General features: G+C 36.0%; 1 protein-coding gene across 2 annotated transcripts in view; it reads right to left on the bottom strand.

Annotated features, from left to right (window-relative positions):
- The window catches only part of LOC120527714 (serine/threonine-protein phosphatase 2A 55 kDa regulatory subunit B gamma isoform), a 272015-nt gene that overhangs the window by 162584 nt on the left and 82519 nt on the right, over positions 1-26912 (bottom strand). Inside the window, exon 2 of one of the 2 annotated variants that reach the window (XM_039751451.1) lies at positions 19784-19995. The exons of the other annotated variant lie outside the window; for it this stretch is intronic. Within the exon in view, the coding sequence (XP_039607385.1) occupies positions 19784-19865 (82 nt within the window). The 5' untranslated portion in view covers positions 19866-19995. The remainder of the gene's footprint in view (positions 1-19783; positions 19996-26912) is intronic. 2 annotated transcript variants of the gene reach the window in all.

Raw genomic sequence — 26912 nt, 5'->3', positions numbered from 1 at the left:
TCCAAATAGCAACTGAATTGGCCATATTGTGCAATAACCACTTCCCCAAACTGTCTCACTTCTAAATATGAATATTGTGTTTAATCTGTATATCCAAGTATGAGAAAAAAAATCCAATGGCCTTGTTTCTCTGATCCAGCCTCCACTTGAAGTGCACCGCAAAGGTAATCCATAATTAATGTTTTTGTGATTTATACATTAATGGTTATGCAGACACATTCTGTATGTGAGTTGCCTTGTTGTTTATAATATAAAATTAACAATGGCTTTACCTTCATACATATATATATATATATATAGTACAGTGTATATGTATATATACAGTATGTATGTGTGTGTGTGTGTGTGTGTATGTATCTATGTATGTATGTATATATACATACACCAATCAGTAATTCAATAAAACTACCTGCCTAATATTCTGTAGGCTCCCCTCATGCTGCCAAAGCAGCTCTCACCTGATGAGGCATAGACTTCACAAGACCTGTGAAGGTGTCCTATGGTATCTGGCACCAAGATGTTAGAAGCAAATCCTTTAAGTCCTGTAAGTTGCAAGGTGGGGTCTCAATGGATCATACTCGTTTTTCCTGCATATGCTCAATCGAACTGAGATCTGGGGAATCCGGAGGCCAAGTCAACACTTTGAACCCTTTGTCCTGTTCTTTAAACTGTCCCTGAACAATTTTTGCAGTGTGGCAGGATGCTGAAAGATGCAATTTCCATCAGAAAATACTGTTGCCATTAAGGGGTATATGTGGTAGTGCAAGAATAGGTAGGTGGTACATGTCAAAGTAACATCTATATGAATGCTAGGACCCAATATTTTCCAGCAGAACATTACACTAAGCATCACTGCTACCTCTTCTCCAGGTAAAGGGTGCTAGTGCAGTGGGCTATCCACATGTTTCATCAGACCAGACCACGTACTTCCATTGCTCCATGGTCCAGTTCTGACACTCACATGCCCACTGTACGTGCTTTCTACAGTGGATAGGAGTCAGCATGTGCACTCTAAAGATTCTGCGGGTACACACACCCATACGCACCAAGATGTGATGCACTCTGGGTTCTGACTCCGTTCTCTCATGGCCAGCATTAAGTTTTTCAGCAATCTGTACTACAATAACCTTTCTTTTGAATTGGAACAGACATACTCCCACATACATGAATGAGCCTTAAGAGTCCATGACCGAGTTGCTGGTTCACCAGTTGTCCATCCTTGGATCACTTTTGACAGGTACTGACCACTGCATACCAGGAACATCCCATAAATACTAACATTTTGGAGATACTCTGACCCAATTGTCTATTCATCAAAATATATCCCTTGTCAAAGTGTCTCCGAACCCTTCACTTTCCTATTTTTATTAACTAAGCTGAAGGTCAGCCACATAATTTTTCATATAATCAAGAACCTGATGGATATTCTGGTAATAGAGGGAAAGAGACAGGGAGAAGCAGGAGTATATACAGAATTGTATACTTGATTTGACTAATTATGTAAAAAATACTTGAATAAAATGATAAGAAATCTTGGTGCCACTTGTTCAAGAACTATCTATTATGATGGTTTAACGACTACGTGCTGTCTTCATGTAAATTATCAAGCCATTAAACCTTATGACCCTTTCTCCAAACTAAGCCATCTGGTCAGAGTCTGAGAGTGAAGACCTCAGCCACATACAACACACTCAAACATGACATTGCTGTAACAGTGTTTTTCTGATGATTTGCTGTTTTTACATAAGTTTGGTTTAAGAAGTTAAAGTAACCCTAAAAAGGCAAGCTATGTGCTAATTGTCTGTAAAATTTTAATCTTTTGACATTTGATGCATATTTTGATGCAAGTATTATGCTTATGGGCCGAAGGATAAAATAGCCTATTTTAGAGAAAAGAGTGTGCCCCCAGCAAAATACACCATTTCAATTTGCTAATGTTTAAAGTCTTTGAAATTGTGAGTCCTGCTGTGATTCCTTTTCACCTTGGTAACGGTGAAGCAACTCATTTGTATGTCTTAATGAGATATCAGCAAACTGTCAGCAGCTAGCATTGCTTGTAGTGACAATGTAATTACTTAATAATTTCCTTAATAACTATGCCTTGTTTACACTTCAGCTGGCGCAGAGATTAGTGCTACTGCCTCACAGCTCCAGCATCCTATGCTCAAACCCTTCTGAGCCTCCACGTTTTCCTTCAGGTACTCTGGTTTTCCTCCCATATCTAATGATGTATCACTCCTCTAAAGTAGCCTAGTGTGAGTGACTGAGTGAGTCTGGGTGTGTAAATAAGCATGGTCTGTGCTGGGTTATCAGCCTGCACCTGAGGATACTGGTTTAGGGACCAGTATGTTAAATGTGAAGAATAAGATCATCATGAGAAAATGCCAAATTGTATATAACTGGTTAATTTAAGTTTGTTAAAGCTGCTACTCCCTATTGCATTTGATGATTTTACAGAAATTAAATTGCACTGGCATTCTGTCCAGGCTTAGTTTCTGAGTTGAGAATTTTCACTAATGGGTGAAATCAATGGAATGAATGTCAGTGAAACTGTAGCCTCATTGTCGCATTGTGCTTTATCTGGTGCATTAGCGGGAAACAATGCAACTGAGCTGAATGAACACACTTGGCTTGCCTCAGAAAAGACAAGACACCAGATGTGAACAAATGCTTAAAATGCAGTAGTGAGCACACGGTCTGGCACTGACGTGGCATAAAAGACTACTGAGGCACATTATCCATGTATCCATGTATTTTCAGGCCCTACATAACTTTGTATTAATTTTCTTTCCTTGCTAAAGGTTTTTGGCACCTGTGAGCAATAACATTTGACTTTAAACTGCAGCTGGAATTAAGAATAATAAAACAAATTAACTACTTAATCAGTTGTTTAATTCATCTATACATAGGCAGTGAGGTCTAATGACTAGGGAGCTCTACTCTGTCTCACTATCTCATCATTTCATTCTCACCTTTCTGTCGCTTTGCAGCCCTATGAGTTAAACTGCCTGTGCTCCAGCTGTCCAAACTATGGAACTACACATGGTAAAATACATAATAAAAATTAAAGGTTCTATGTTTAGGCTAGGGCGGCATGGTGGCGCAGTGGTAGCGCTGCTGCCTCGCAGTTAGGAGACCCGGGTTCACTTCCCGGGTCCTCCCTGCGTGGAGTTTGCATGGTCTCCCGTGTCTGCGTGGGTTTCCTCCGGGCGCTCCGGTTTCCTCCCACAATCCAAAGACATGCAGGTTAGGTGGATTGGTGATTCTACATTGGCCCTAGTGTGTGCTTGGTGTGTTTGTGTGTGTCCTGCGGTGGGTTGGCACCCTGCCCAGGATTGGTTCCTGCCTTGTGCCCTGTGTTGGCTGGGATTGGCTCCAGCAGACCCCCGTGACCCTGTATTCGGATTCAGCGGGTTAGAAAATGGATGGATGGATGTTTAGGCTACTTATCTTCTACACACACTTTTTCATACAAGGCTTTGCAAAGAGCTCTACTGTATCAGATTGGTATCTGGACTATCTACTACGTTAAAATAAGACATCACTACAAAGAAAGATTGAAAAAAAATCTCACTTGAGGTATTTTTGAGATTTTTTCAGACAAAATTTAACTCAATTTATTTAGCATTTGAGATATTTGCATCTGGCTGGTAACTGATATCAATTTATGTGGCAGTCATGGTTCATTTTTCAGCATTTTTTTCTACCAAATTGCATTAACATAAATCTGTTAATTCTGTTTAGAAATTAGCAATTGTTGTCATCTGACTGTTCAGAAACAGGCCATCATTTTGTTATCTACTGTAGATTGTATCTGTTTGTGTATCCATTACTGAAATCTGTGTGCTTTGTGGCATTACTTTTCCCAGCTTCTCTGGCTTTCTTATTTTTTAATCTGTGCAAAGAATGCATAGCAGTGGGGCAGAATCTCACACATACATACAAAGTCTTTTGATTTTTTCTCAGAATGTCCTAGTGAGTTCTTAGCTTTTTTCCCTTAAACACAAATCTTTCTTTCTGCAACTGTAAATATTACTGCCAGAGCAACCTTAGAAAGGTCCAGTCAATTACAGGACCCACTGACAGTGGACCAGTTTAGAGTCACCAGTCAGCTTAAAAGGCACATCTTTGGGAATATGGGAGAAAAGCTGGAACACCTGGACGAAAACCACACAGACATGGGAAGAACATGCCAGTACTACACAAACAACAACTGGGTGTGGGATTTGAATCCAAGACATTGGATCTGTGAATCTGTGACATTAGAGCACTATCTACAGGGCAACCCACTAATCCAATAAACACTATATAATATACAGAAACATGTTTTCAAGGAAAGGCAGGAGAGGTACATAAAATAGTGACAAATATGCCCAACAGGTTGTGATTAATGAGGTAAGAGATATACTCATATGGCTATATACCAGCCCTATGAAAAATGTCAAAAACTAAACAGAAACTACAAATCAGTTGGAGGAAAAACAATAAAAAATTCCAGTCATCAAACGCAACCAACCAATCAACCAATGTATTAAGAAACTATATTTAAGTTGGATCACCCTGGTTGCTATCTGTATGGTGTTTGCATGTTCTCTCCATGTCTGTTTGGATTTTCTACAAGTACAACTTATTTCCTACATAATAAAGATGTGTTTAAATGACTCCTGCAAGATGGACAAGTGTGTGTGCGTGAGTACACTCTGTGATAAATCGGTGACCCACCCAATATTGTTAAACTGCCTTAAACTGGTTACTTAAGTTTGGAAATTGATAAGTTGATTTATGTTTTATCTGTTAAAAGCTACTTTGGAAGGAAAGGGTGCTGTAAATGCAACCTGAAGACATTTAAAGCAAAGTAAGAGTCCAGAAGGAGTCACATAAATATAGTCTACAATATTGTATACAGAAGCTAAACATAAAGAGTGAGAATTACAGAGTCAGACTAATTAAATGGCCTGGAGATATCAGTAACAATGCTAGAAAACAAAGCCAGCCTTTGTCTGTCCTCTCCCACTAATGTAGCAGGGATAAGGGGATGTAATGGAGATACAGTAACTGCAGCAAACCATATTCCTCAGGATAGTTTACATCCTAAAGCATTATGGGGTCCAGCATTTTTAAATTGACAGAAGTATGGAGAGAGGTAATCCAACCTTGCATCAATGCCCCAGTACCTTGTTAGGTAATCAGGCACAACTTAACACAGGAAGGATAACGCAGATAGGCAGAAGGTACTTTTGGGGTTTTGCTGTGATTCATGAAAATTTCCATTTTTATGACAAGATCACACTTGCAGCAGTATATTGCTGCATTGCATTGCTACGGTTGCATCTGTTGTACAATCACTTACATTTTGATTACCATAATCTGCAAATGTGAATATAATCATTATAGAGGTGCTGGCAGTAAGACTCTATAAATGGTAAAGTACCCTAGGTTCTTGTCTATAAGCCGGGCTCGTGTATAAGCCGGAGACCAAAAATCATACGAATTTTTAAAATAAAATCTTATCATAGATAAGCCGGACTCATGGATAAGCCAAACGTACTATAACCTATAACTTTAATTTCTTTAAGGGGGGAGAGAGTGTGAGATATTGGAGTCTCTCTCACTCCCCACATGGCGTGGTTGGAGCGGCCAGTGAGCGTTCTTTCTGCTCAGGGCGTCGCCAAGTCAATACCTGCGCGTAGCGGTCATTTAAATTGTGATTTTGTAAAATTTTTGTTTTGTGAAATTAGTTAAAATGGATAATGTAAAGAAGACTCGAAAATCTTATCCCAATCATCGAAAACTTGAAGCGGTGAGCTATGCCGAAAAGTATGGCAATGCGGCGGCGGCTAAAGAGTTCGGAACAGACGAGTCAAACATCCGGCGATGGAAAAAACAAAAGCCTGTTATAAAAGCAATGCATCCGAAGAAGCGCTGCCGTCGGTCCCGAAAAAAGTTTTGGCCGGAATTGGAGTCACAATTGAAGACATGGATTATCTCCAGACGCAATGAAAATAGAAGAGTGTCGACCACTGGAATTCGTTTGAAAGTGAAAGAATTGGCAAAACATTTAAAAATTAATGACTTCAAAGGCAGCAAATGTTGGTGTTTTCTGTTTATAAAAAGACACAACTTATCTGTAAGAGCCATTACATCTATGGACAGAAGTGAATCTGATGAAGAATTTGATGGCTTTGATTAATAAAAATACATTTTTAAAAATGTATAACTTTTTTTAATAAATTGATTTTGTGTATAAGCCGGACTTATGTATAAGCCGATATTCTATTTTTTCATTTTCACAACTTTTTTCCTTAGATAAGCCGCGGCTTATAGACAAGAACTTAGGGTAGTAGAGGAATTTAAAAGAAATTTCAGAATGTTGCTAACGTGGAAACTCACTTGAAGAAAACAACCAATTTATCTCTTCACAAAGAGTTATTGTTTGATTTGGATTCACTAGGCCTCAGAAAAAGGGCAAAACAGGGAACCCAGAGGCAAACAAGTCCCAATACAACATTCAAAGAATGGTAAAAAGAAACAAAGCAAAAGGGATTAAAAATCCAGCACTCATAAAACCACAAGAAATAATCACAAATCCAAAGAAACTCATCACATCCATGAGCATATTCAATGTACTGCAAAGATCTGTGGTTTTTCCTCAGCCTTTACAGTGTAGAGGGTAGGTGGCTCCAGTACTTGGAAAACAACCCACAAAACACTGAGACATAAAAGAAGATGCTATGACATAAAGAAACCAAATGAACTGACCTGAAATGAAATGAACAACAATATCAATGTAAAAAATGAACACAATAATCTCAAAAAAGACACTTGAACCATAGCCACAGGAGGAATACAGGCTGAAACATAACAATGCTTACAGCAGTTTTTTCATTATAATTTGTTTGAAGAACAAAGACAGACGTTTTAAGAAAAGTCAGATTTTTTTTTTTGATCTGCTTTCAACTGACCTTATAAGAGAATGTTATTGTAAGTAACACTTTTGAGCATACTGCTTTGTGTTAATTTGGTATTTTTGTTCTTATTTATCTATTTTACATCTCCACATTATTTTTGAGATGTCACAAGCGCAGCCATTTTGTGTTTTCTTACAATGCCTCTTCCAAATCATTTGTTAGTCATTGGCGGCCTCCTACTTAACATGGAGGCATGCAGCTTGAAGTATCCCAGCTCCGAGATAAACAATAAATATCAACAATTTCCTGTTGCACTTTTTTCTTTTCTTCACTAATTGTTTTGACATCTGAAGTTTGCGTTTTTTGACTAAAGTTTTTGCTGGATGTTTTGATTTTTCCTACAGACCCTTGCTTTATCCTTGACGTTTCTTTGATTCTTGCTCCTTAGTAGCTATTGTTTCATCTCCTAATCCTACAAGTACATCACTCTACCTTCTCAGTGTCTGTCATGCCAGTTTACATCCTAGAAAAATAAGTGCTCTAAAAGCATTAAAAAGCATACAAACTACTGCAATCCTACACGTTAGTTTTACAAAGTTGTAGTAATCTTTTGGTGTGGAGTAGGAAAGAGACTTTTATTGCTTAGTAAGTGAATACTATTCCTGAAAATAACCTCATTTCAATGTAGATAGTATGTCTTGCTGGATAACAATTGTGCTTCAGAGTAGCTTGTATGTCTTTGGGATATGATGAGAAAACCAGAAGAAATCCCATGCAAATGCAAGGGGAAAATGTAAACTAAAACTAAACAGAAAGCAAATGAGCACAGGATTTGAACTCAGCATTGACCAGCAACATCCCTGTGCTACTCTTGCATAATCAAACTCTGTATACATAACTTAGATGCTCAGATTTTTCTAGAGTTAAGTTCACAAAGTTTAAGTACTAATAGAGAAAGCCAAACAGGTAATATGGTGCTAGTGGATGCTCTGATCAGGTTTTACTAGGCCGATACCAATCACCGATTTCTTGTTATTTGATCGGTACAGATTTTTTTTTTCTTTATCCCTTTAAAAACCTTTTACATTAATCTCCAGCATAACCAGACAAATAAAAGCCTTCTGTCCTTTATTAAAGTGTATTTTTATAATTAATATATAGATCACAGCTGTTAATTATTCATGTTATATTACCAAAATGGAATTCTGTATGCTTTTTGTTCAGTGGCCAAAAAATGCTTTTAATAAATAAAATGTCCTTAACAATTTAACTAATAAAATATGTACAAAAAATCTATATTTTTAATTTTAACCTGCCCTCTTCTGCAAATAAATCAACATATGGCATTTTTACATGAATCAGTGTCCAAGCTGTGTGCAATTTCTATATGCAATTTCTACATAAAAGAAAATAAAATGCTTCTCATAATTACAACCTATATTGTTTAATTTTATCTGTAACGTACCTATCTGAAGCCAGGCTTAATTAAAAAAGTAGTTTCCACTTTTTCTCTAACAACAGCAAAAAAAAAAATATATATATATATATATATATATATATATATACACACACGCATATATATATATATATATATATACATATACATACATATATACATATAAACATATAAATGCCCATCATATATATATATATATATATATATATATATATATATATATATATATATATATATATATATATATTCTCCCACAATCAATTGATGTTGGCAATTAAACAATGCATAAATGCATTTATAGATTTTAATAATTTTAAATCATTAATTGCACTACAGATTTTGCTGTTAAAATATACATATACATATACTAAAGCAGCAATTTCAAATTAGTGTTTATTTTTTCTTTTTCCAATTAAAAGTGTAAGCTACTGCAAAATAAAAAAGTCTGAATTTCTTTAAGTAGCTTTTCTTGCCATTTGTGTAATTGCATGACAATTTCTTTGATTCCTTTTTTCTGTTTATTACTCCACTTTCTTTAAAGTAAAGACTAATATTCCAATTGCCTCTCGCTCACTGATAAAACAAGTCTCCACTTTCTGCTCTTTGCTTATACTGCAGGAAGTTTGCGACAAAAGAAAAAAACAAAAACAAAAAGGACATGTGCCGACTCAACTAACGTAATCGTAATACTTTGTGTAAAGGAGCACAGCAAATAAATTACTGTAAAAGTTAGAAAAGCAGGGGACGAAAATATAGCTTTTTTGTTATCAGCCTTTTTACCACTTACTAATCAAGTCTTTTTCAGTGTTCAATCGGACCATCCCTAGTATTTAGTGAGCGAGCTTATTATCGACAGGCCAAGAGCACAAGAGACAACAAACAATACTGAACAATTAAAAACAGACTTATACATAAATAATAAATATGGACACATAGAAAAACTATCCAAAAGTATACCAATGGAAGCCAAACATTACAACTGTGAGTATCTAATAAAAAACCTTTGAAAGAAAGTTAAAAGCTAATAGATTAAATTAATTACTGAACCGGTAATCTTTATTCTCAGCCACTTCAGCCTTTCAATCTTCTCTTTTTATTTTCCTTTTAAAAAAATGGATTTTTTTCACATTGTTTATAGATTCCTTGGAAATGGAAGTCAGCAACTGATATACATAACATTTTATTCATAACTGTTGTTTTAAGAGCAAAATCTGCAATTTTTCAGCCAGGGTACTTTGCACATCTCTTTCTAGCAAATACACTTTTAAATAAAAGATATCCTTGATAGTTCCCTAAGTAAAATCATGTTAGGTGACAACCTCTGGGGAGCCAACCAATGCAATAATAATCTGCCTTTTTAATAACTGTCAAGGGAATTCTTAATCACTGTCAAGCAGATGGGAACAAACAAAATCAATTAAACTGATTTTTTTCTTTAATTATGGCTGCAGGCTTATCCTCACCGTATTCTCCCAAAGATGTAACCATCATATACTGTATCTATTGCTGCTTCGATACCAAAAACTTAATCAAGCTGTGTTTATTTGTTAAATCAATAGTAGTGAATCTTTAAGGTTCAATAACAAACACTCTTGAACTACAAAAATAAGTACATGTACTGCTGTGTCTCATAGACCAACACACCACTCTTCAATGGACAGTGCAGTGTACTGGCAGACAAAGAACATATAGATGGAGAAGGGTCAGCAACATCTGAGTGACAATGAACTCTCCAGGAAGGCCCTGAGTCTTTTACAACTTTCCGGAAATCAATTTCCAGGGGTGTTGTTATTTAAAAGAGAATGCTGCAGTTACCAGGCAGTCTGATGATAAGACATGAGTGACAAGAGACTGTGTGAGGAGGGTCCCAAACAGAGTGAGGGGATAAAGGAAATATCAAACAGAGGCTCTGTAGCTGGGAAGAGCTACTAAAGTAAAGTTTCTGTGCTGTGTAGAGTTTGAAATTCTAAGAAACCACATACAGGAGAGGGGATAGCAAGGAGCCAGGCATGCACCCACAAGTATACGAAGACATGAGACTTGAATCCATCATCAGTGTGATTGAAAGTGGCAAGGACAAGGTGAGTTGTTCTGGAGGTTTTCCATATGGCCCCAGATTTGGGGACATTTGCTTAGGCATTATGGTTAAATCATAGTCGGCCTTCAGTAAAATAATAAATACTCCTGCTTTTTTAAAGGCTTGAATATGCACACTCCAAGTGCAGTCTCAGTCTTCAGTCTTGGTTGTTGGTTGTTTTCAATACTTTATATACTTCAATCAAAATTAACAGTAAATATCTGCGGCCTATTTTTTCTTCAAATTAAAATATCACACTTGCTCTTGCAGTGCTACAAAACAACACTCTTCTAGTACATCAGCAAATGGCTTTCAAAATGGCATTGTGGGGCAATGTTTTTTCTAAAACTATGGGCATTTATAAAATCTCTTCTGAAGGAGAAGAAATAGTTAATATACATTCACAGGTGGGTGAAAAAGTAATTTCACATCTTTAGAGCTTTCAAAGACGCCACCCAAAAGAAAATGTATGGGAACAACTGCAAGTTTAATGAAGAAGTGAAAAAGTGGCTGCAAGCTGCATTTTGTGCCATCATGGGGCCCAAGATGTCATACATTAATAATTATATGCAATGAACATTACATCCTGGTCTCTTGGCACACTTTAAATGATGTTTAAATGTAATTAACAGCCATCCATCATGTTAAAGTGGATATATATTGATGGACAGGCAGAATGTCTCAGTGAGATTTACATTTAAATCAAATCTCCTATCTTGACCATTAAAGTCCAACCATGATCTCATATAGTGAGTCATTCAAACCAAATGTGAACTCCAAATTGCCTGTTTTTAACTTCATGCTATTTGAAAATGTTATTAAAAACATGTATTTTATGAACAGATGTCATTATGTTTTATTATCATACCTATTTTTTAATTTGACTCACTGTCGCTATATAATATATATACAGTAATCCCTCCTCGATCACGGGGGTTGCGTTCCAGAACTCCCCGCGATAGGTGAAAATCCGCGAAGTAGAAACCATATGTTTGTATGGTTATTTTTATATATTTTAAGCTCTTAGAAACTCTGCCACACTGTTTATAAATATTCTCCGCACAGTTATACAGTAAACCCTCGTTTATAGAGGTTGATCTGCTCCAGACAGATAAATGAATTTCCAAGAAGTAGGATTCTTTATTGATAAATTTAATATTTTCGCAGTTAGAGCATTGAAAACCTGTTTACGACCTTCTAAATACGTTTTTTAACATTATTAGAGCCCTCTAGACATGAAATAACACCCTTTAGTCAAAAGTTTAAACTGTGCTCCATGACAAGACAGAGATGACAGTTCTTTCTCACAATTAAAAGAATGCAAACATATCTTCCTCTTCAAGGTGCGCGTCAGGAGCCGAGAATGTCAGAGAGAGAGTAAAGTAAACAATCAAAAATCAATAGGGCTGTTGCGCTTTTAAGTATGCAAGCACCACGATAAAGCGGCGCAATGAAGGGATCAATGTGAAGGTAGCCTTTCAGCATTTTTTTACAGGCATGTCCGTATCTTCTAAGCAAACAGCCACTGTGCAAACAGCCCCTCTGCTCACAACCCCTCCGTCAGAAGCAGATAATGGGGCCAATCATACGCCTCCCTGATGGTATTGCATGATGGATAAGTATCTGCCTGTATTTCTCAGAGAGAATGAGAGACAATGAAAAGCAAACAATGAAAAATCAATACGGGCTGTTAGAGCTTTTAAGTGTGCGAAGCACCACACGGGATGCATATCGTATATCATTGAGGAGTTTTATTTAATATGTAATACATGCTCTGATTGGGTAGCTTCTCAGCCATCCGCCAATAGCGTCCCTTGTATGAAATCAACTGGGCAAACAAACTGAGGAAGCATGTAACATAAATTGAAAGACCCATTGTCCGCAGAAATCCGCGAACCAGCGAAAAATCCGTGATATATATTTAGATATGCTTACATTTAAAATCCGCGATGGAGTGAAGCCGCGAAAGTCGAAGCGCAATATATATCGAGGGATCACTGTATATATATATTATATATCTATAGAGAATGCCACACGGGCTGGACAGGCATCCCGACCACTCAAAGGAATGGTTCCTTACCCGGACGGGAGGCAGATGGGCATCCCGACCAATAGAAAAGAAGGAGCCAGACCGGGAAGTGACGGCCGGAGTGGAGGGACGGACAGCCCATCAGAAGACACTGCAGGGGATGTGATATTCCTCCAGAATGCATTGGTGCCTATTTGGGAACCAGCAGGGAATGCTGGGAGATGGGAGTCCAGCAATACAGCCCTGCTGGAGACTATGGGTGCTGTAAGGAGGGGGCTGCAGGGAAATGAGCTTCCTAAAATGAGACTTCCGTATGACCTGGAAGTACTTCCATCGAGCAGTGGCCCTAGCACTGAAAGTACTAGTGGGTCCTTAATAAGAGGGACCACATTCCCTTGTCAAAGTGAGTCGAAGCTGGGAGGACGTGTGCAACACTCGAAAGGAAGTGGGCAGTGCAGTGGTGAGAGGAATTAGGAAGAAGAATTATGTTTTCTGGAGAGAGACAACCTGTCTTTGTGCTTTTGTTACTTTGTGGAGGTGAATTTAATAAACCTTCTGTTATTTCAACCCGGGACTCACTGTGTGTTCATGTTCAGGGGTTTTAGGGCTCGCTGATTCTCCTGGGTTCCATAACAATATATTATATACAGTATACGCACATACATAATTATATATAGAATTTCTGTCTGTCTGTCTGTCTGTTTGTTACCTATTCAATCCTATACCTTTTGACCAATCTAGGCCAAATTTTGTATATTTGTTCTCTAAGACTATATGGACAAGACAGCCTACTTTGAAACACAAAATGCTGACCCTCAGGATTCCACTGTTTTTTTTTTCCTGTGTACTACAGTTTGCGCAGCAGTGTCACCTACTGGCTCAAAGCAAGTGAAACTTGTAAACAGACAGAAGCCAGGCCAGCAGACAAAACGATCAGAGCTTAACAGCACTTACCTTGGCAACACCATGTTCTACTTCTATCTACTGTAATATAAAAAGGAGTATCTTTCTTTATAAAAGGGAAGTGCTGAGTGAGGGTCAAAGTATGAGTCTAACAGGACAGAGTTCATGGTTACAAATTAGAAAGGAGTTACCAAAATTCTGAAATCCAATCAGACCCATAATGAACAAATTCTTGACTCAAGAAAGCAGAGACATTGATAGAGTGACAGTATGGAAGGTGGATGGGCCAGCTAGCAGCAACAACAGGATCACCATATAAAAAAAAAAAACACACGCACACAAACCTTTGCTTTCTTTCCTTAAACCATTCTACAAATATACCTGAGCAAATCCAGGTATGTTGGAAAGTACTTAATGAACAAAAATGTAACATTTGTCTCTTTAATGAAATAAATGAACAAAAATTAAAAGGACTCCAACCTTCAAAAACAGTTAGCCAACGCACATAAATATTACACAATGCATACATTTGCAAACTTGACTTGAATTCAGATCTGCAACAAGGGATTATATTTTTCTGTGTATTATACCAGTATTTTTGGGAATGTTTAAAAAAAAAAGCTAAGTTTGATTTCAGCTTCTAACTGTTGCTCTCACCAGAAACATTTCTTTCTCTTTACTGACCATTTGTCATGGTTAAGGATTTTAATTCCTTATGTAACTTCCCAATGCTTTCTACATTCTGACATGTATTTAATTTTCTATCAGCTTTTCCTTTAACTGCTCCTGCAAATAAGTAGGGCAACAAAATAAACTGTGTCTTTCTGAAATTATGAAAAGTAGAAAATTTCATAAATCCCTCATACTTTTTCTGAATATTTTCAACTCAGTTTACATATCCATCCAGTTTGTGAACTGGTTTAATCAAAACAGAGGTGTGGGGAGCAGGAGTCAATTCTGACATCATGAGGTCTAAGGCAAGAACCACAGTAAAATGGGATACTAGTCCACTGCAGGGCATATTCACATGCAGACACTGATTATAGGATAATGTGCATAAAACTGGGGTAAACAAAGAAAGCCTATGCAGACAAATTAAAGAAGCTCAAACTCCACATAAACAGTGCTTGGCTGGAGATTTGGTACCGTCGAGCTGATCACAACTCATTTTAACAAAAGAGAATTTTGCTTATGCAATTTTAAAACTTTGGCAGCTTTACTTCAGAACAATTATACATTTATTCACTTAGCAGATGCCTTTATGCAAAATGACTAACAAAAGAGGTTAACATAATAAAGGTCATTATAATGGAGTATTATATTGACGTCTATGGACAATTATAAAGGTCATAATAAAGATATCTGAAATGGAAACCCTAAAGAAAAAAAATAAAAATTAGAGCAATTAAAGCAATAATGAAAAGCTAACACAGAAAACACAGTATGATTTCAGCATATGAAAGACAGTGACTATTCCTTTACCCTCACACTTTGCCCATATGTCATTAGTATGATACAAGTGTGAAACAAAGTAGCTCTTGCTTTTCATATCTTACTGAAAGGTCACTAACAACAACATCTGAATCATTTTTAGAAATAAAAATTGCTTCAAAATCTCTATACATCTATGACTCTAAAAAGGAGCCAGCTTCATGTAGAATTAACAGCAAAGTGAGAGTTAAACCAGACAATCTGAATTATTGGTATAATTTTAGTTACACCATTAAAAGCACTGGAAAAAAAAAAACACAATTTCAAACTTAACTTTAAAAGATGTAAAAACAGTAACACTTGATACACTTAAGGAAAAAACTACCAGGTAGCAAGATTAACATTGTGACCACATCTTTAATAGTGATTGCTGAAAATACCAATGCCAGAGCTTATTCTGTGCTCTAATGTTACATTATGCAGGCATTAATCCTCTTAACATTGCCAAAGGACTGCTAATTGATCAGTAGATCATCCTCCATTATAACAGCATGGTTAGTCAATCCTTCACAAATGCTTAATTACAAGTAAGGCATGTAGGGGACTAGCTTATGAGTAGGAGTTCAAGTCACAGGTTCCAATCCTACCACTGACCTACTGTATGACCTTCAGTAAAACAAAGGTCCATTAAATAATTCCATGTGAATAACAAATATAAATTGCTTTTCAGTGTTAGCCAATAAAACATAGTATTACATTGTTCATCCATCCATCTTCTAATATGCTTATCCAGTCTAGATTTCCAAGAGGTTGGTGATATAGCTCACAGCACTGGGTGCAAAGTAGGAACCGACCTTGGAAGGGACACTAGTAAATCACAGGGTGCACTCAAATACAATACATTAATAAATAATGCAACTCTGTCACAGATTTTTGTGTATGTGTTATTATTCATATTTATGTTTAGTAAGCATACAATACACACATAAATATAATAAATATATATGCATGTATACATTGTGTGTGTTTATATATATATACTGTATGTATATATATATATATATATATATATATATACAGTGGTACCTTGGTATACGTCTGCTTTGGAATAAGTCCAACTTGGTATACGTCCTGTTTGGACACGAAAAATTTTGCTTGGTATACGACCTTTGCTTGGAATACGACTCGCGTGCTAACCTTGTTTACCTCTCTCGAGACAAAGCCACGACTGCCCACAAGCGTTAGTGCGCCAGTTGCTAGCATTCAGTGAACAACCCTCGCTATAACTCTCTGTGAACTTTCACGTGTGTGATATAGCGGGTCCACAGCTCCTGTCAAAGTCCAGCTTTAAAATAAATATTCACCGCGCTCGCAGCTTGGTGAGGGGCGTAGTGGTTATGTGGCTGAAGGTTGTCAGGGCGATTAGCGATGTGGGCGTTTTTCACCAAAGTGCACTTGTGAGGGACCATCCGCATTCATGATTGTTCCTGGGGCTGCTTATCTTGATAAACAGAAGCGCGAGTCGGCTTGAAGGGGAGAAAAAAGAAAAAAAAGACGGGAGGTTGAGTGAGTGAGTGAGAGAGAGAGAGAGAGAGAGCGACAAGCGAAGTAGTTGAAGTAGGCAATGTTAACGTCAGCTGCAAGTAGGGCGACTCCCCTGTTGGGCTGCCAGGTAAAAAGGCACCGGGCTTCTTCTTGGTTTGTTTTTTTTTTTTAAAAGAATGCTTCCTGCTCTATTTTAACTTCATTGTTTTTAAGAATACTTTTTTCTATTGTTTTTAACTTCCACATTTCACTTCTGATTTTATGGATTATTTATTGGAACTTTGGAGACTGCACTTTAATTTGAACACCTTGTTTTGTTAATTGTTTTAATAAAAGCACTTTGCACTTTTTCACCATCCCCTTGCTTTGTTGCTTTGTTGTTACCGATGAGGTTAGCAGTGAGGCACATTACCGATGGTGTAGGGTTCAAGGGCTCCCCAGCAGCAAATGGGAGCATACAGCAAACCTGCATTGTCACAATGTGATTTTGTGTTTTTTTCATGTAAATTTGAATTGATTGTTGAAAAGTATGAAGGTGGCATGCGTATCCGGGACATGGCTGTTGCATACCGTTTGCCGAGAACGACGGTATCTACGATTGTGAAAAACAAAGATGTCATTAAAAAGTAAAGTGAGGTAAAATTTTGATTTATTTCATCTAATTGCTTTTGTATTTATGTATTTTAGTATTAAGCAGTGTTTCAATTATTTTATACAACCCCATCAATGTATAATATGCCAATAGCAATAGGATTTTTTTTTCATGGGAACGGATTAATCATTTTCCCATTATTTCTTATGGGAAATATTTGTTTGGTATACGTCCTGTTTGGTATAAGTCAAAGGGTCTGGAACGAATTAAGGACGTATACCGAGGTTCCACTGTATATATATATATATAAAATCCTAGGCTTAAAAGTGCAACGATTTTGTGTCACGTTTTTTGTCACGCTTTAAATAGGGCTTATTTTAATACCTACATATATATGTTTGAACTTTGAACTTTAATGTGATGTTGTTAGATTTTCATATTCTTATTCTGTTTTTAAATTATAAACTAAAATATAAATTTTTGATCAAGTAAACTTTCTTTCACAGGAACAAACTATTAAAAAAAATTATCTATTCATAACAACAATGTTTGTATTTAGGTGATTTAATTAGCTGACGGTCGAGTTATTTTGACCCACTGCATACCACTTTTCATGTGATTTTTCCTGTTATTTAAATGAGTAATTATTTTAAAAAAGTTTTTTTATCTATAAGAATGTCTATAAGTCAGTTAAAATTAATGGATCGTTTATTTAGTCTCTTATAAATACTCATCGAGCATAGTGGACCTCAGTTTAATGGGAATAGTCCAATCACTGAGAGAATAAATATTTTATTCTCATTTCATGATTTTTACTCTGTTAAATAATACATTTTTCTTTTACATATTTATAGAATTTCGTGATTTTGACTCCAATAAATAATAATTTTTCTTTTGTACATTAATAGATTTTACTAATATTCTGGCCGCAACTGGGGGTTGGGGGCTGGAGGCGCCCCCTAGTATGTGTGTATGTATGTGTATATATATATATATATATATATATATATATATATACTGCTTTGCAAATAGAGTGGTATGGTTCAAATACACGGTACTATGTGTTCATGTGTGTTCCCTCTGGGTGCATTGGTTTCCTCCCGCAATCCAAAAACATGCAAATTAAGTGAATTAGTGATGCTAAACTGGCACTGATGTGTCTGAGTGTGTGTATTCACCCTGGTCCCCTGTCTAGTGATTGTTCCTACCTTATGCCACATGCTTGCTGGAACTGGGTCCCCCACAGGCCTGCTCCGGATAAGTAGATTTAGAAAATGGATGGAGATATATATGGATATATATATATATATATATATATATATATATATATATATATATATATATATATATATAAATATATATATTCACACACACACAACTGGTCAAATGTTTTAAAACACCTCAATCTTTCCAGTTTTTCTTCAAATTAACAAGCTGAAATGCAATGAATGACCTAGGCTGTGAAAAGGTAAGCAGTAAATTGCCAGAGTTTTATATTTAAACTTTATTTTAGCAAAAACTAAAAAAAACAAATATCAGAATATTGCAAAAGGGTCTTTTTCAGATGACAACTAATATAATAGGTTAAAAATTAAAGATGTTCTGCAGCAATTAAAGTAAATTAAGCCTTGCAAGTTTAAGCAAACAATTTGCACAAGTGGCCCAATTTCTGCTGATTAAAACCCCTCTATCTGTCTTGAAGCAGAGTAGGAACTGACTATGTTACTACACCCTCTCAAGTAATACTTGGACAATTTCCCAGTGATAATGGCAAGAAAACAGCAAAATTTACAAATGAAATGAGAGGGGGGAAGAGACTTTGTGCTGCAGGTTTGACAGGGCGAGTGGAAGTAAGAAAGCAATTCCTTAAAGGACAAAATAGGGACTTGAAATACCATCTGTGAACTACTCTTCACAATAGAAACTGAGTCAAGCTTTTTTCAACCACTGTTAAGCTGTGCTTGAAACTGATGTGCTGTGAAGCGCCTTTCACGCAAATTGGTGACCCTCAGAAACTTGTCTTCTGATTTGGTTGTGATTTTGGGTGTGCCAGATCTCTTCCAGTTTCCAATTGGCTTTGGACTGTGAACATCGAACTCAGTGACACTTAGATCTGTTTTTGCAACTTCTCTAAATGAAAGGCCTATACTTCTGAAAGTAATAATTTAACTTGAAGAAAAACTGAGGTGTTCTAAAACTTTTGACTGGTAGTATATATATATATATATATATATATATATATATATATATATATATATATATATATATAGTTACATTGATTTACTTTCAGAATTCCTTATATATATATATATAGCCATATAAAGAACATTAATAATAAGGGATTCTAAAAACTGAATCAATGTAAAAAAAAATAATAAATAAAGTATATTTGATAGTTAATAATATATAAAGATATATAAAGATATATAAAATATCTATCTATCTATCTATCTATCTATCTATCTATCTATCTATCTATCTATCTATCTATCTAATACATACACACTATATATGTATAGTGTGGAGAGGTAGAGAGAGAGAATGTAAATAATTATTGTATGATTGGCAAGGTTACAGATTCAAGTTTCATCACTGTACTATTGTAAGCAAAAATATTCTGTTTCCTTATAAAACATTGTGCAAAAATATAAACGTTTGCATTTCTCTGTATATAGAAGTATGCATTGCCATTGATTAAGATTACAATGACTGACTGATTGCACAGGTCAAGTGCAACTATGTTTCTTAAAATGACCTTAACCTGCTTGTGCCAACTACAATGAAGTGTCTTTTGATGAAATGTACTGACTTATTTCTAAATTATTTCCGAAAATAAAATCACCTTCAGTATAACTTGCAAACTGCTTGGCTTCCAAAGAGAGGGTGGTGATGTCGGAACACAGGACCTGGATGGTATTCAACATCCTGGTGTGTGGCGTCCAGGAGAGGGGTTGGTTGTTAATCCACTTTTAAAGTGCCCAGGTCTGCCTCAGAACTCAGCTTGGCTTGCAGGCTTTCAGATGTGTTCAGAGCCAAGGCTTAGCGAAAACAGCCCTAGAAGAGGGGGCATGGTCTGAGTTACTGTTGCATAGGCTTTCAAACAAGAATTTACAAGTCATGCAGCTACCCTAGCAAATAATCTCTCTTTTAGTGCCTAGAATGGGGAATTCATCCTTTACCAATTCAAGAATACTTTATAGCTGATATTTTATTGTGATCAGCTCCAGCATGTGCAATTGTATTAAGCTGACTGTAAACCTGTAGGATAGTGATACATGGAAGATAGAATAACTTTTTATCAGCCATAGTGTGCTTGTCCTGTTCTCATTGCTGCACAAAAAAAAAGTGGAATTGATTTGACAGAAACTGTACACCTATAAATATGTGCTTTTCATTATGTGTCTAAAAATGTTCTGGTTTATGTATGACAGACAACAACTTAAATATAGAATATTAGCATTATGACAGGGGTGGGTGTTAAACGTTTGGCTATATTTTTCACTTGGAATTATGTTCCACAGGATATGAATATACATCAACCAATAATAAATCACTCTTACTTAAGTCAGAATGCTAGAATGTTACATTGCAGATAATTGACACACATCATTCCTCTTAATAATCTTGATATCAAGTAAAGAGAGAGAGACAGAGATTAGGAGCATGCACTGATAGAGCATGTTGCAGACACCACATGACACACCACTTCATGATCCCAGATTAGGACACAAGTGCAGCCATGCAATGGGTGACACCTCAGCACCACACTAGTTCAGATGGTGTGGAACAGTGTGAGGTTTTTTATGGTGGCTGGAGTGCCAATTCTGCCACCAACACCTAGGTTTTTCCTTGCAGGTTGGAGGGCCTACATGCATGGCTGGATGCAGATTAACATCATACCCAGGACGACAAGTAAAATAGGATTGCTTTAACCTGTGCACCCACTTTTCTGCTACATCCCAGAAACTTAAGAGGATAGCTTGATTAGGGTCTTTGTATGTGTGCCCTGAGATGAACTGGCACCCAGTGTTTGTTCTTGCCTTGCATATACAGTGATACTGCCAGGAAAGGCTCCAACCATTGCAACTCTAAATGAACTAAGATGGTTTCAGAATGTTAATTATGTTTGCTTATTAATAACAAAGAAGAGGTTTATAATACAAAAGTTGCTGCTAAAAATGTTTTTATGCAATACAATTGAGCACCCTCAGGATCTCTCATACAAAGTCTACATGTCAAAAAATCATTTAAGTACCGTAAAGTATGTGTTAGCAGGCAGAATGATGTCCTCTCTACTGTACAGTTTCTAAATGTGGGCATGCACAGGCAAAGCCTTACAAAACACAACCCAGAGGATTTCTTTTCAGAAAGTGTCACTGTTTAATTTTTATTGTCGTTGGCCTAAGAGCCAAATTAATTTGTACATGAAAGGTTCCTCGGTCATATTTAAAGCTTCACAAGGTGACTCACTCCCTTTCCTAAAACTTGCTGTTTTTCTTTGTTTTTCAATACCAAACTGAGATGTATGCAAAGATTTTGTCAAGATGAAATATTTAGAAACCTGACAACTGCAAGCTCTACACGGAAATGGACCTAAGCTAGAAATCCTTAGAAGTGCATTATCCTAATATCTACAGTCTCAGAGATTTGTTGTTTCATGTCCTTCATTATCAGTTAATCTTAGGCTTAAAATACTTAAACATTTACAGTACTTATAACTATGAGGAACCTTAATACTTTCAAAACTTTCTGTGAATGTATGCATTTATTCATTAATCATGGTGACTTATTGCATAATAATTAGCACAGGCAAGTAAGACTTTCACTGTACTCTATACACATTACCTTAACTAAACCTAAAAACTTATACCATCTCATACAGTGTAATGTGTTTTATATTTAATACTTTTTATACTTAATATTTTGTAAATATCAAACACTCTGAACTCATTAATGTGATTGTTCTCATTTTTTATTATCTGTATGGGTGGACATATTAAATCTGATTTGAAAAAGACACAGCACTGTATGTCTGATTGCCTTCTATAATTCTTTAAAATTCTCATTAAAAATAATTTAATTAACAATTTCATCTTCCACTTATTCTGATGAAGGTTAAGGAAACAGCATATTCAGCTGTGTTGATTAACCACCCCTATCCTTAACAACTTTTAATACATTTAGGGAAATTGATTTACTTGAAATGGACACAGAAAAAAACAATGAAAAAAATGTTCCTAACTTAGTCATCCATTATTCTTTCTATAAACAGTCCACAATTTCTACATTGTAGTGAAACATTCATTCAATCAACTAACCTGCAAAAACCCACAGCTAAACCTTGGTGGTGCCTTTATTGTTGTTTCAAAATTTCATTGCTTTGGGCAGAAATCTTGAGCTAGTGACAAACCGTTTGGATTCTGCATCTTCTCCTCATGTATGTGAGTGTTCTTCAAGTACTATGGTTTCTCCTAAATTCTAAAGACATGCAGGCTGCTGAAAGATGGTTGGTGACTCTGCAATTTGTAAGTAGATGTGCAATAAAACCGACTGTAGCATGTCTAGGAAAGGCTCTGACCCCTATGACGATATACTGGAATATGTAGGTTCATAAATTTAATGAAGGAATGACTTCATCTTTCACCTTCAAAACTTAGCTAGAAATATTTTAAATTACATAAATCCCGTAAACTCATAGCCAGATATTTAAGACTTAGAATGATTTCTTCATCCTCTCTTAGACTGAAATAAATTAAAATCAGATATGTTGTATTTTTCTCAGATTCTTTTAGCTAATTATTGGCATTTTGTAAGTGCCATGGGAAATACTGTCTATTTACCTAAACAGAATGAATGACCACAACGTTTCTAAGTGTTTTTTGTGACAGAGCTACAGCACATTTCTCACCATCATTAAGTGCTGCAGTAACCAACTAATAATCTAACTGGACTGAAAGTGTCCTGTTTCTTACGTTATCATGCAAGAGTACTGTGATATTCAGTACATGACTGATTTCAACCAATAATGTTCTTTGAAAAATGTTTATGTGGAATTCTTTTTTTTCAGTACATTTACAAATTCAGAACCATCCATATCATAACTTCAAATAAACTTAGATGTGCTAATCATAAATGGGTTTGGGCAAAACTATCATGCTGTTTCCTATTGTTGAAAGAGTAATCTTTCTCCTGGACCAAAACAGAGGGGACACAGAAATGGTTTGTGAAATAGGGTGCATGTGTAATATGACTGTTACCCAAATGCAGTGCAAGAAGAACTTTAGATGTTTTATCTGACTCCACCTACTAGCCTTTCCATAAAAAGAGATCCTGTTTCATCATGAATAGTCTGATAACCCAGAAAAATTACCCATGCCCAGGAAGAGATTTAATCAGTACCATATTACAGCCAGTTCTGAACATGATGTACACAGTGTTACTTACCCTTTAGAAAATTATATTAAACAGTGCCAAGTGACCCCAATCCTTTATTCAATTTACCTGTGTCCTCATTAGATAGATAGATAGATAGATAGATAGATAGATAGATAGATAGATAGATAGATAGATAGATAGATAGATAGATAGATAGATAGATAATGACACAAGGGAAAATTAAAACTTTAAAGAAGCTTTAGAGAGAGAGAGAGAGAGAGAATATACACACACACACACATACATACATACATACATACATACATATATATATATATATATATCATATATAGCAGCGAAGGTCTGTGATACAGTTTGTATATTTGTAGCTGGAAATCTACAAAGGGAGAAAATTAATCAAATATCCTAAATAGTTTTTATTCCTAAGCTTTCAACTCCTACCAGGAATCATTATCAGATGAAAATGATTAGACTTACAGGAAACCAAGGCAATACACAGCAAATAAGGAGGTGAATGTCGGCGTTGTGGTGGGTGGGGAGGGGGGAGGGGGTATTGAATTGATGAGGTGGTTTGGAGGGTGTCGGTTATAAAGTCTTACTATGGTCCAAATGTCTCTTAATGGTGTTTTCATTGGATAGCCAGCAAGTTCTTTGCCACTTTTAGTATTAGCCTTGAATTTTACTTACACCAAGTCGCATTTAAATGTGTGTCTGGCTGAACTTGTATGAGTGTAAATCAGAGATCAGGGGTCCTTTCTTCTGACTGCTTTGTGATGTTCCTGTGTACATGTAGTGAGTGTATTTGATGTTTGTCCCCTGTATACAGCTTGGCATAAATCACATGATATGCTGTAAACCACTTTCTGTGTCTCTGCTGCTGATCTCTTGATTTAGTATTAAAAAGGACTGTGTGCAGCGTGTTTGTAGGCTTGTGCGCTATTTTGATGCCTGATTTGGCTAGGATATGTGCTGTACCTTCTGATAACCCATTATGATAAGGAAGTGTGTGCTTTGGGGGGTCAGGTTGAAGTCGATATCTGTAGGTTGTAACCTATTATTTTTTCCTGAAGAAGGCCCATTTGTAATATTCTGATATTTTCTTTTTTTCAGTTTTTGCTAAGTTAAACTCTAAATTTAAACCTCTGTCAGTTTACTGCTTATCTTATCACCATTTTAGGTCATTCATTGTATTTCAACGGATTAAATGTAAAAAACACTAGAAAAATTTAGTTCTTCTAAAACTTTTGACAAGTAGTGTGTGTATGTATATATATATTTATATATATATATATATATATATGTGTGTAAAAGAAAGATTAAAAAATCTACAGAGAACATACAGACAAACAGGTGGACATTCAAAAACATCATTCAGTCCACATTCACATGTTGCCTCAAAAAAGACACTACATTAATTGTTGAATTGAAAAGACAACAACAATATTTGCCATTAGTAACACATCCGTCCATACTTACTTTAATAAAAATTTGAAATTTATAAGTTGGAAGAAAAAAAAAGTCTTTTACTAATCATGCAATATCCATCCATCTCCCACCTCTTAGATCCTACATTGCCCAGTAAATAAAGCATTGTGTCAAAACTTTAAAAAAAAATCACAACTAGCCTTCACTATTGTCTTACATTTTTCTTTGAAAAATGTTGCATTTTGTCCTGAAATTCCAAAAACTAAAATTAAATAATATAAAATGCAATTTTTTATTGTTTACTATATTATTGTTCAGTTCATGAGTAACAAATAGTGCAAAAAGCGAATTAGTTATTCAACTACAATAATTTACTATTACATGTTCAATTCATGTATTGATTAATATGTCTTTTAAGTTTAAAACTACAGTATATGATTCATACACACACGAAAAAAAAAAATAAAAAAAAAAATAAAACACAAGTCACATAAGTTCAATCAGCATGGTCCCTGATGTGCTCCTACCAGAAATAAGTTGGCTTTGCCGAATTGACATATAATGCCAGAAAACTCATTTAAGGCATCACATAATAGCCACATGCTCATTAGAACTCTTAGCTATAACTGCCTGTGATATGGTCAGCCACATGTAAATCAAATGCTTTTTATTTTTTGGTGATATTCTTGAATAAAAGTGCATGTGTTTATTTGATATTTGGACTAAAGTCATCACACATTATACATTTCTCATCATTATTAGTATAACATGGAAAATGTTTCTGTTTTAGGTATGTGTTCAGTATTTCTTGCATTTCTCATATTTCCTTTCTTCCTACACTTACCCATATCTTTGTAGACATGGAACAGACATGAAATGCATGCATTCCAAATAATGATGTACTGTATTATTTACCCTATACAACTCCAGGCACCTAACACGAAGATAAGGAGCTTTGGCTTGAGCTGGGAGAACATTTTTCTTGAGCTGAGCTCCGTCAAGGCGGGGAATGGGACAGCAGGCTGCTTGGTGCTTGTGCTGATCGATACATTTACAAAACAAAAGAAGCTAATGAAGATTGACTGGCACCCTATCCAGAGTCGTTTCTCACTTTGCATCCAGGAATAACAAGATAGTCACTGCCTCTTTACAATCCTGAACCGAATAAATGGGCTATAAAATCGTTCTGGCATAAAAAATTGTTAATACAAGCCATGAGCCTACAATGAGACTGATTTTGAGCAAAACTGATATAACTACACAGTATGGTTAAACGTTTGAGGAAACCTCACTATCATACATGTTTGAGTTTGTTAGACAGCCCATTGCAAAACCATTGGCATTTATGTGGAGTGACTCCACATTTCTGGCTGTAACAGCTTTCACTTTTCTGTTCAGACTTTTTACAATCTTTTGTAGTGTTTCTGTGGGATTTTGTGCCCATTCAGCCATCAGAGAATTTGTGAGGTCAGGTAGTGATGCTGGATGAGAAGACCTAGATCTCAATTGTCATTCCAATTTTCCATAAAGCTATTCATTAGAGTTGATATCCTCTTTGGAGAGTTTCTCTAAACCAAACTGTATTGTTTATGGACCTGATTTTGTGCACTGGGGAACAGTCATACTGGAACAGAAAAAGGCCTTCCCCAAACTGTTTCCACAAACTTGTAAGCTCACAATAGTCTAAAAAGTCTTTTTATGCTGTTATATTAACAGTCTCCTCTATTAGAACCAAGGAGCCTAGCCCAAACAATGAAAAACAGAGACACACACCATTATCCCATCTCCTTCAAACTTTACAGTAGGCAGGAACTATGCAGTCCAGAAATTAGTGTTCTCCTAGCATCCAACAAGCACAGATTAGTCCATCAAACTGCAAAATAGTGAAGCATAATTCATCACTCCAGTTCAGAGAACACATTTCCACTGCTCCAGAGTCCAAAGATGACGTGCTTTACACCATCCCAGCCAACACTTGGCATTGTGCTTAGTGGTCTTAGGCTAGTGTGAAGCTGTGTGGCTATGGAAATTCATTTCATGAGGCTTCAGATGCACAGTTCTTGTGCTGATGTTGATTCTAGGGGCAGTTTGGAGGTCTCTTGAGTGATGGAATAGAAGATAGATGATTTTTACATGTTATGCACTTCAGC

Source organism: Polypterus senegalus, chromosome 4 (genome assembly GCF_016835505.1).
Source record: "Polypterus senegalus isolate Bchr_013 chromosome 4, ASM1683550v1, whole genome shotgun sequence".
NCBI lineage: Eukaryota > Metazoa > Chordata > Cladistia > Polypteriformes > Polypteridae > Polypterus > Polypterus senegalus.
This window is presented reverse-complemented; position numbering and strand designations above follow the sequence as displayed.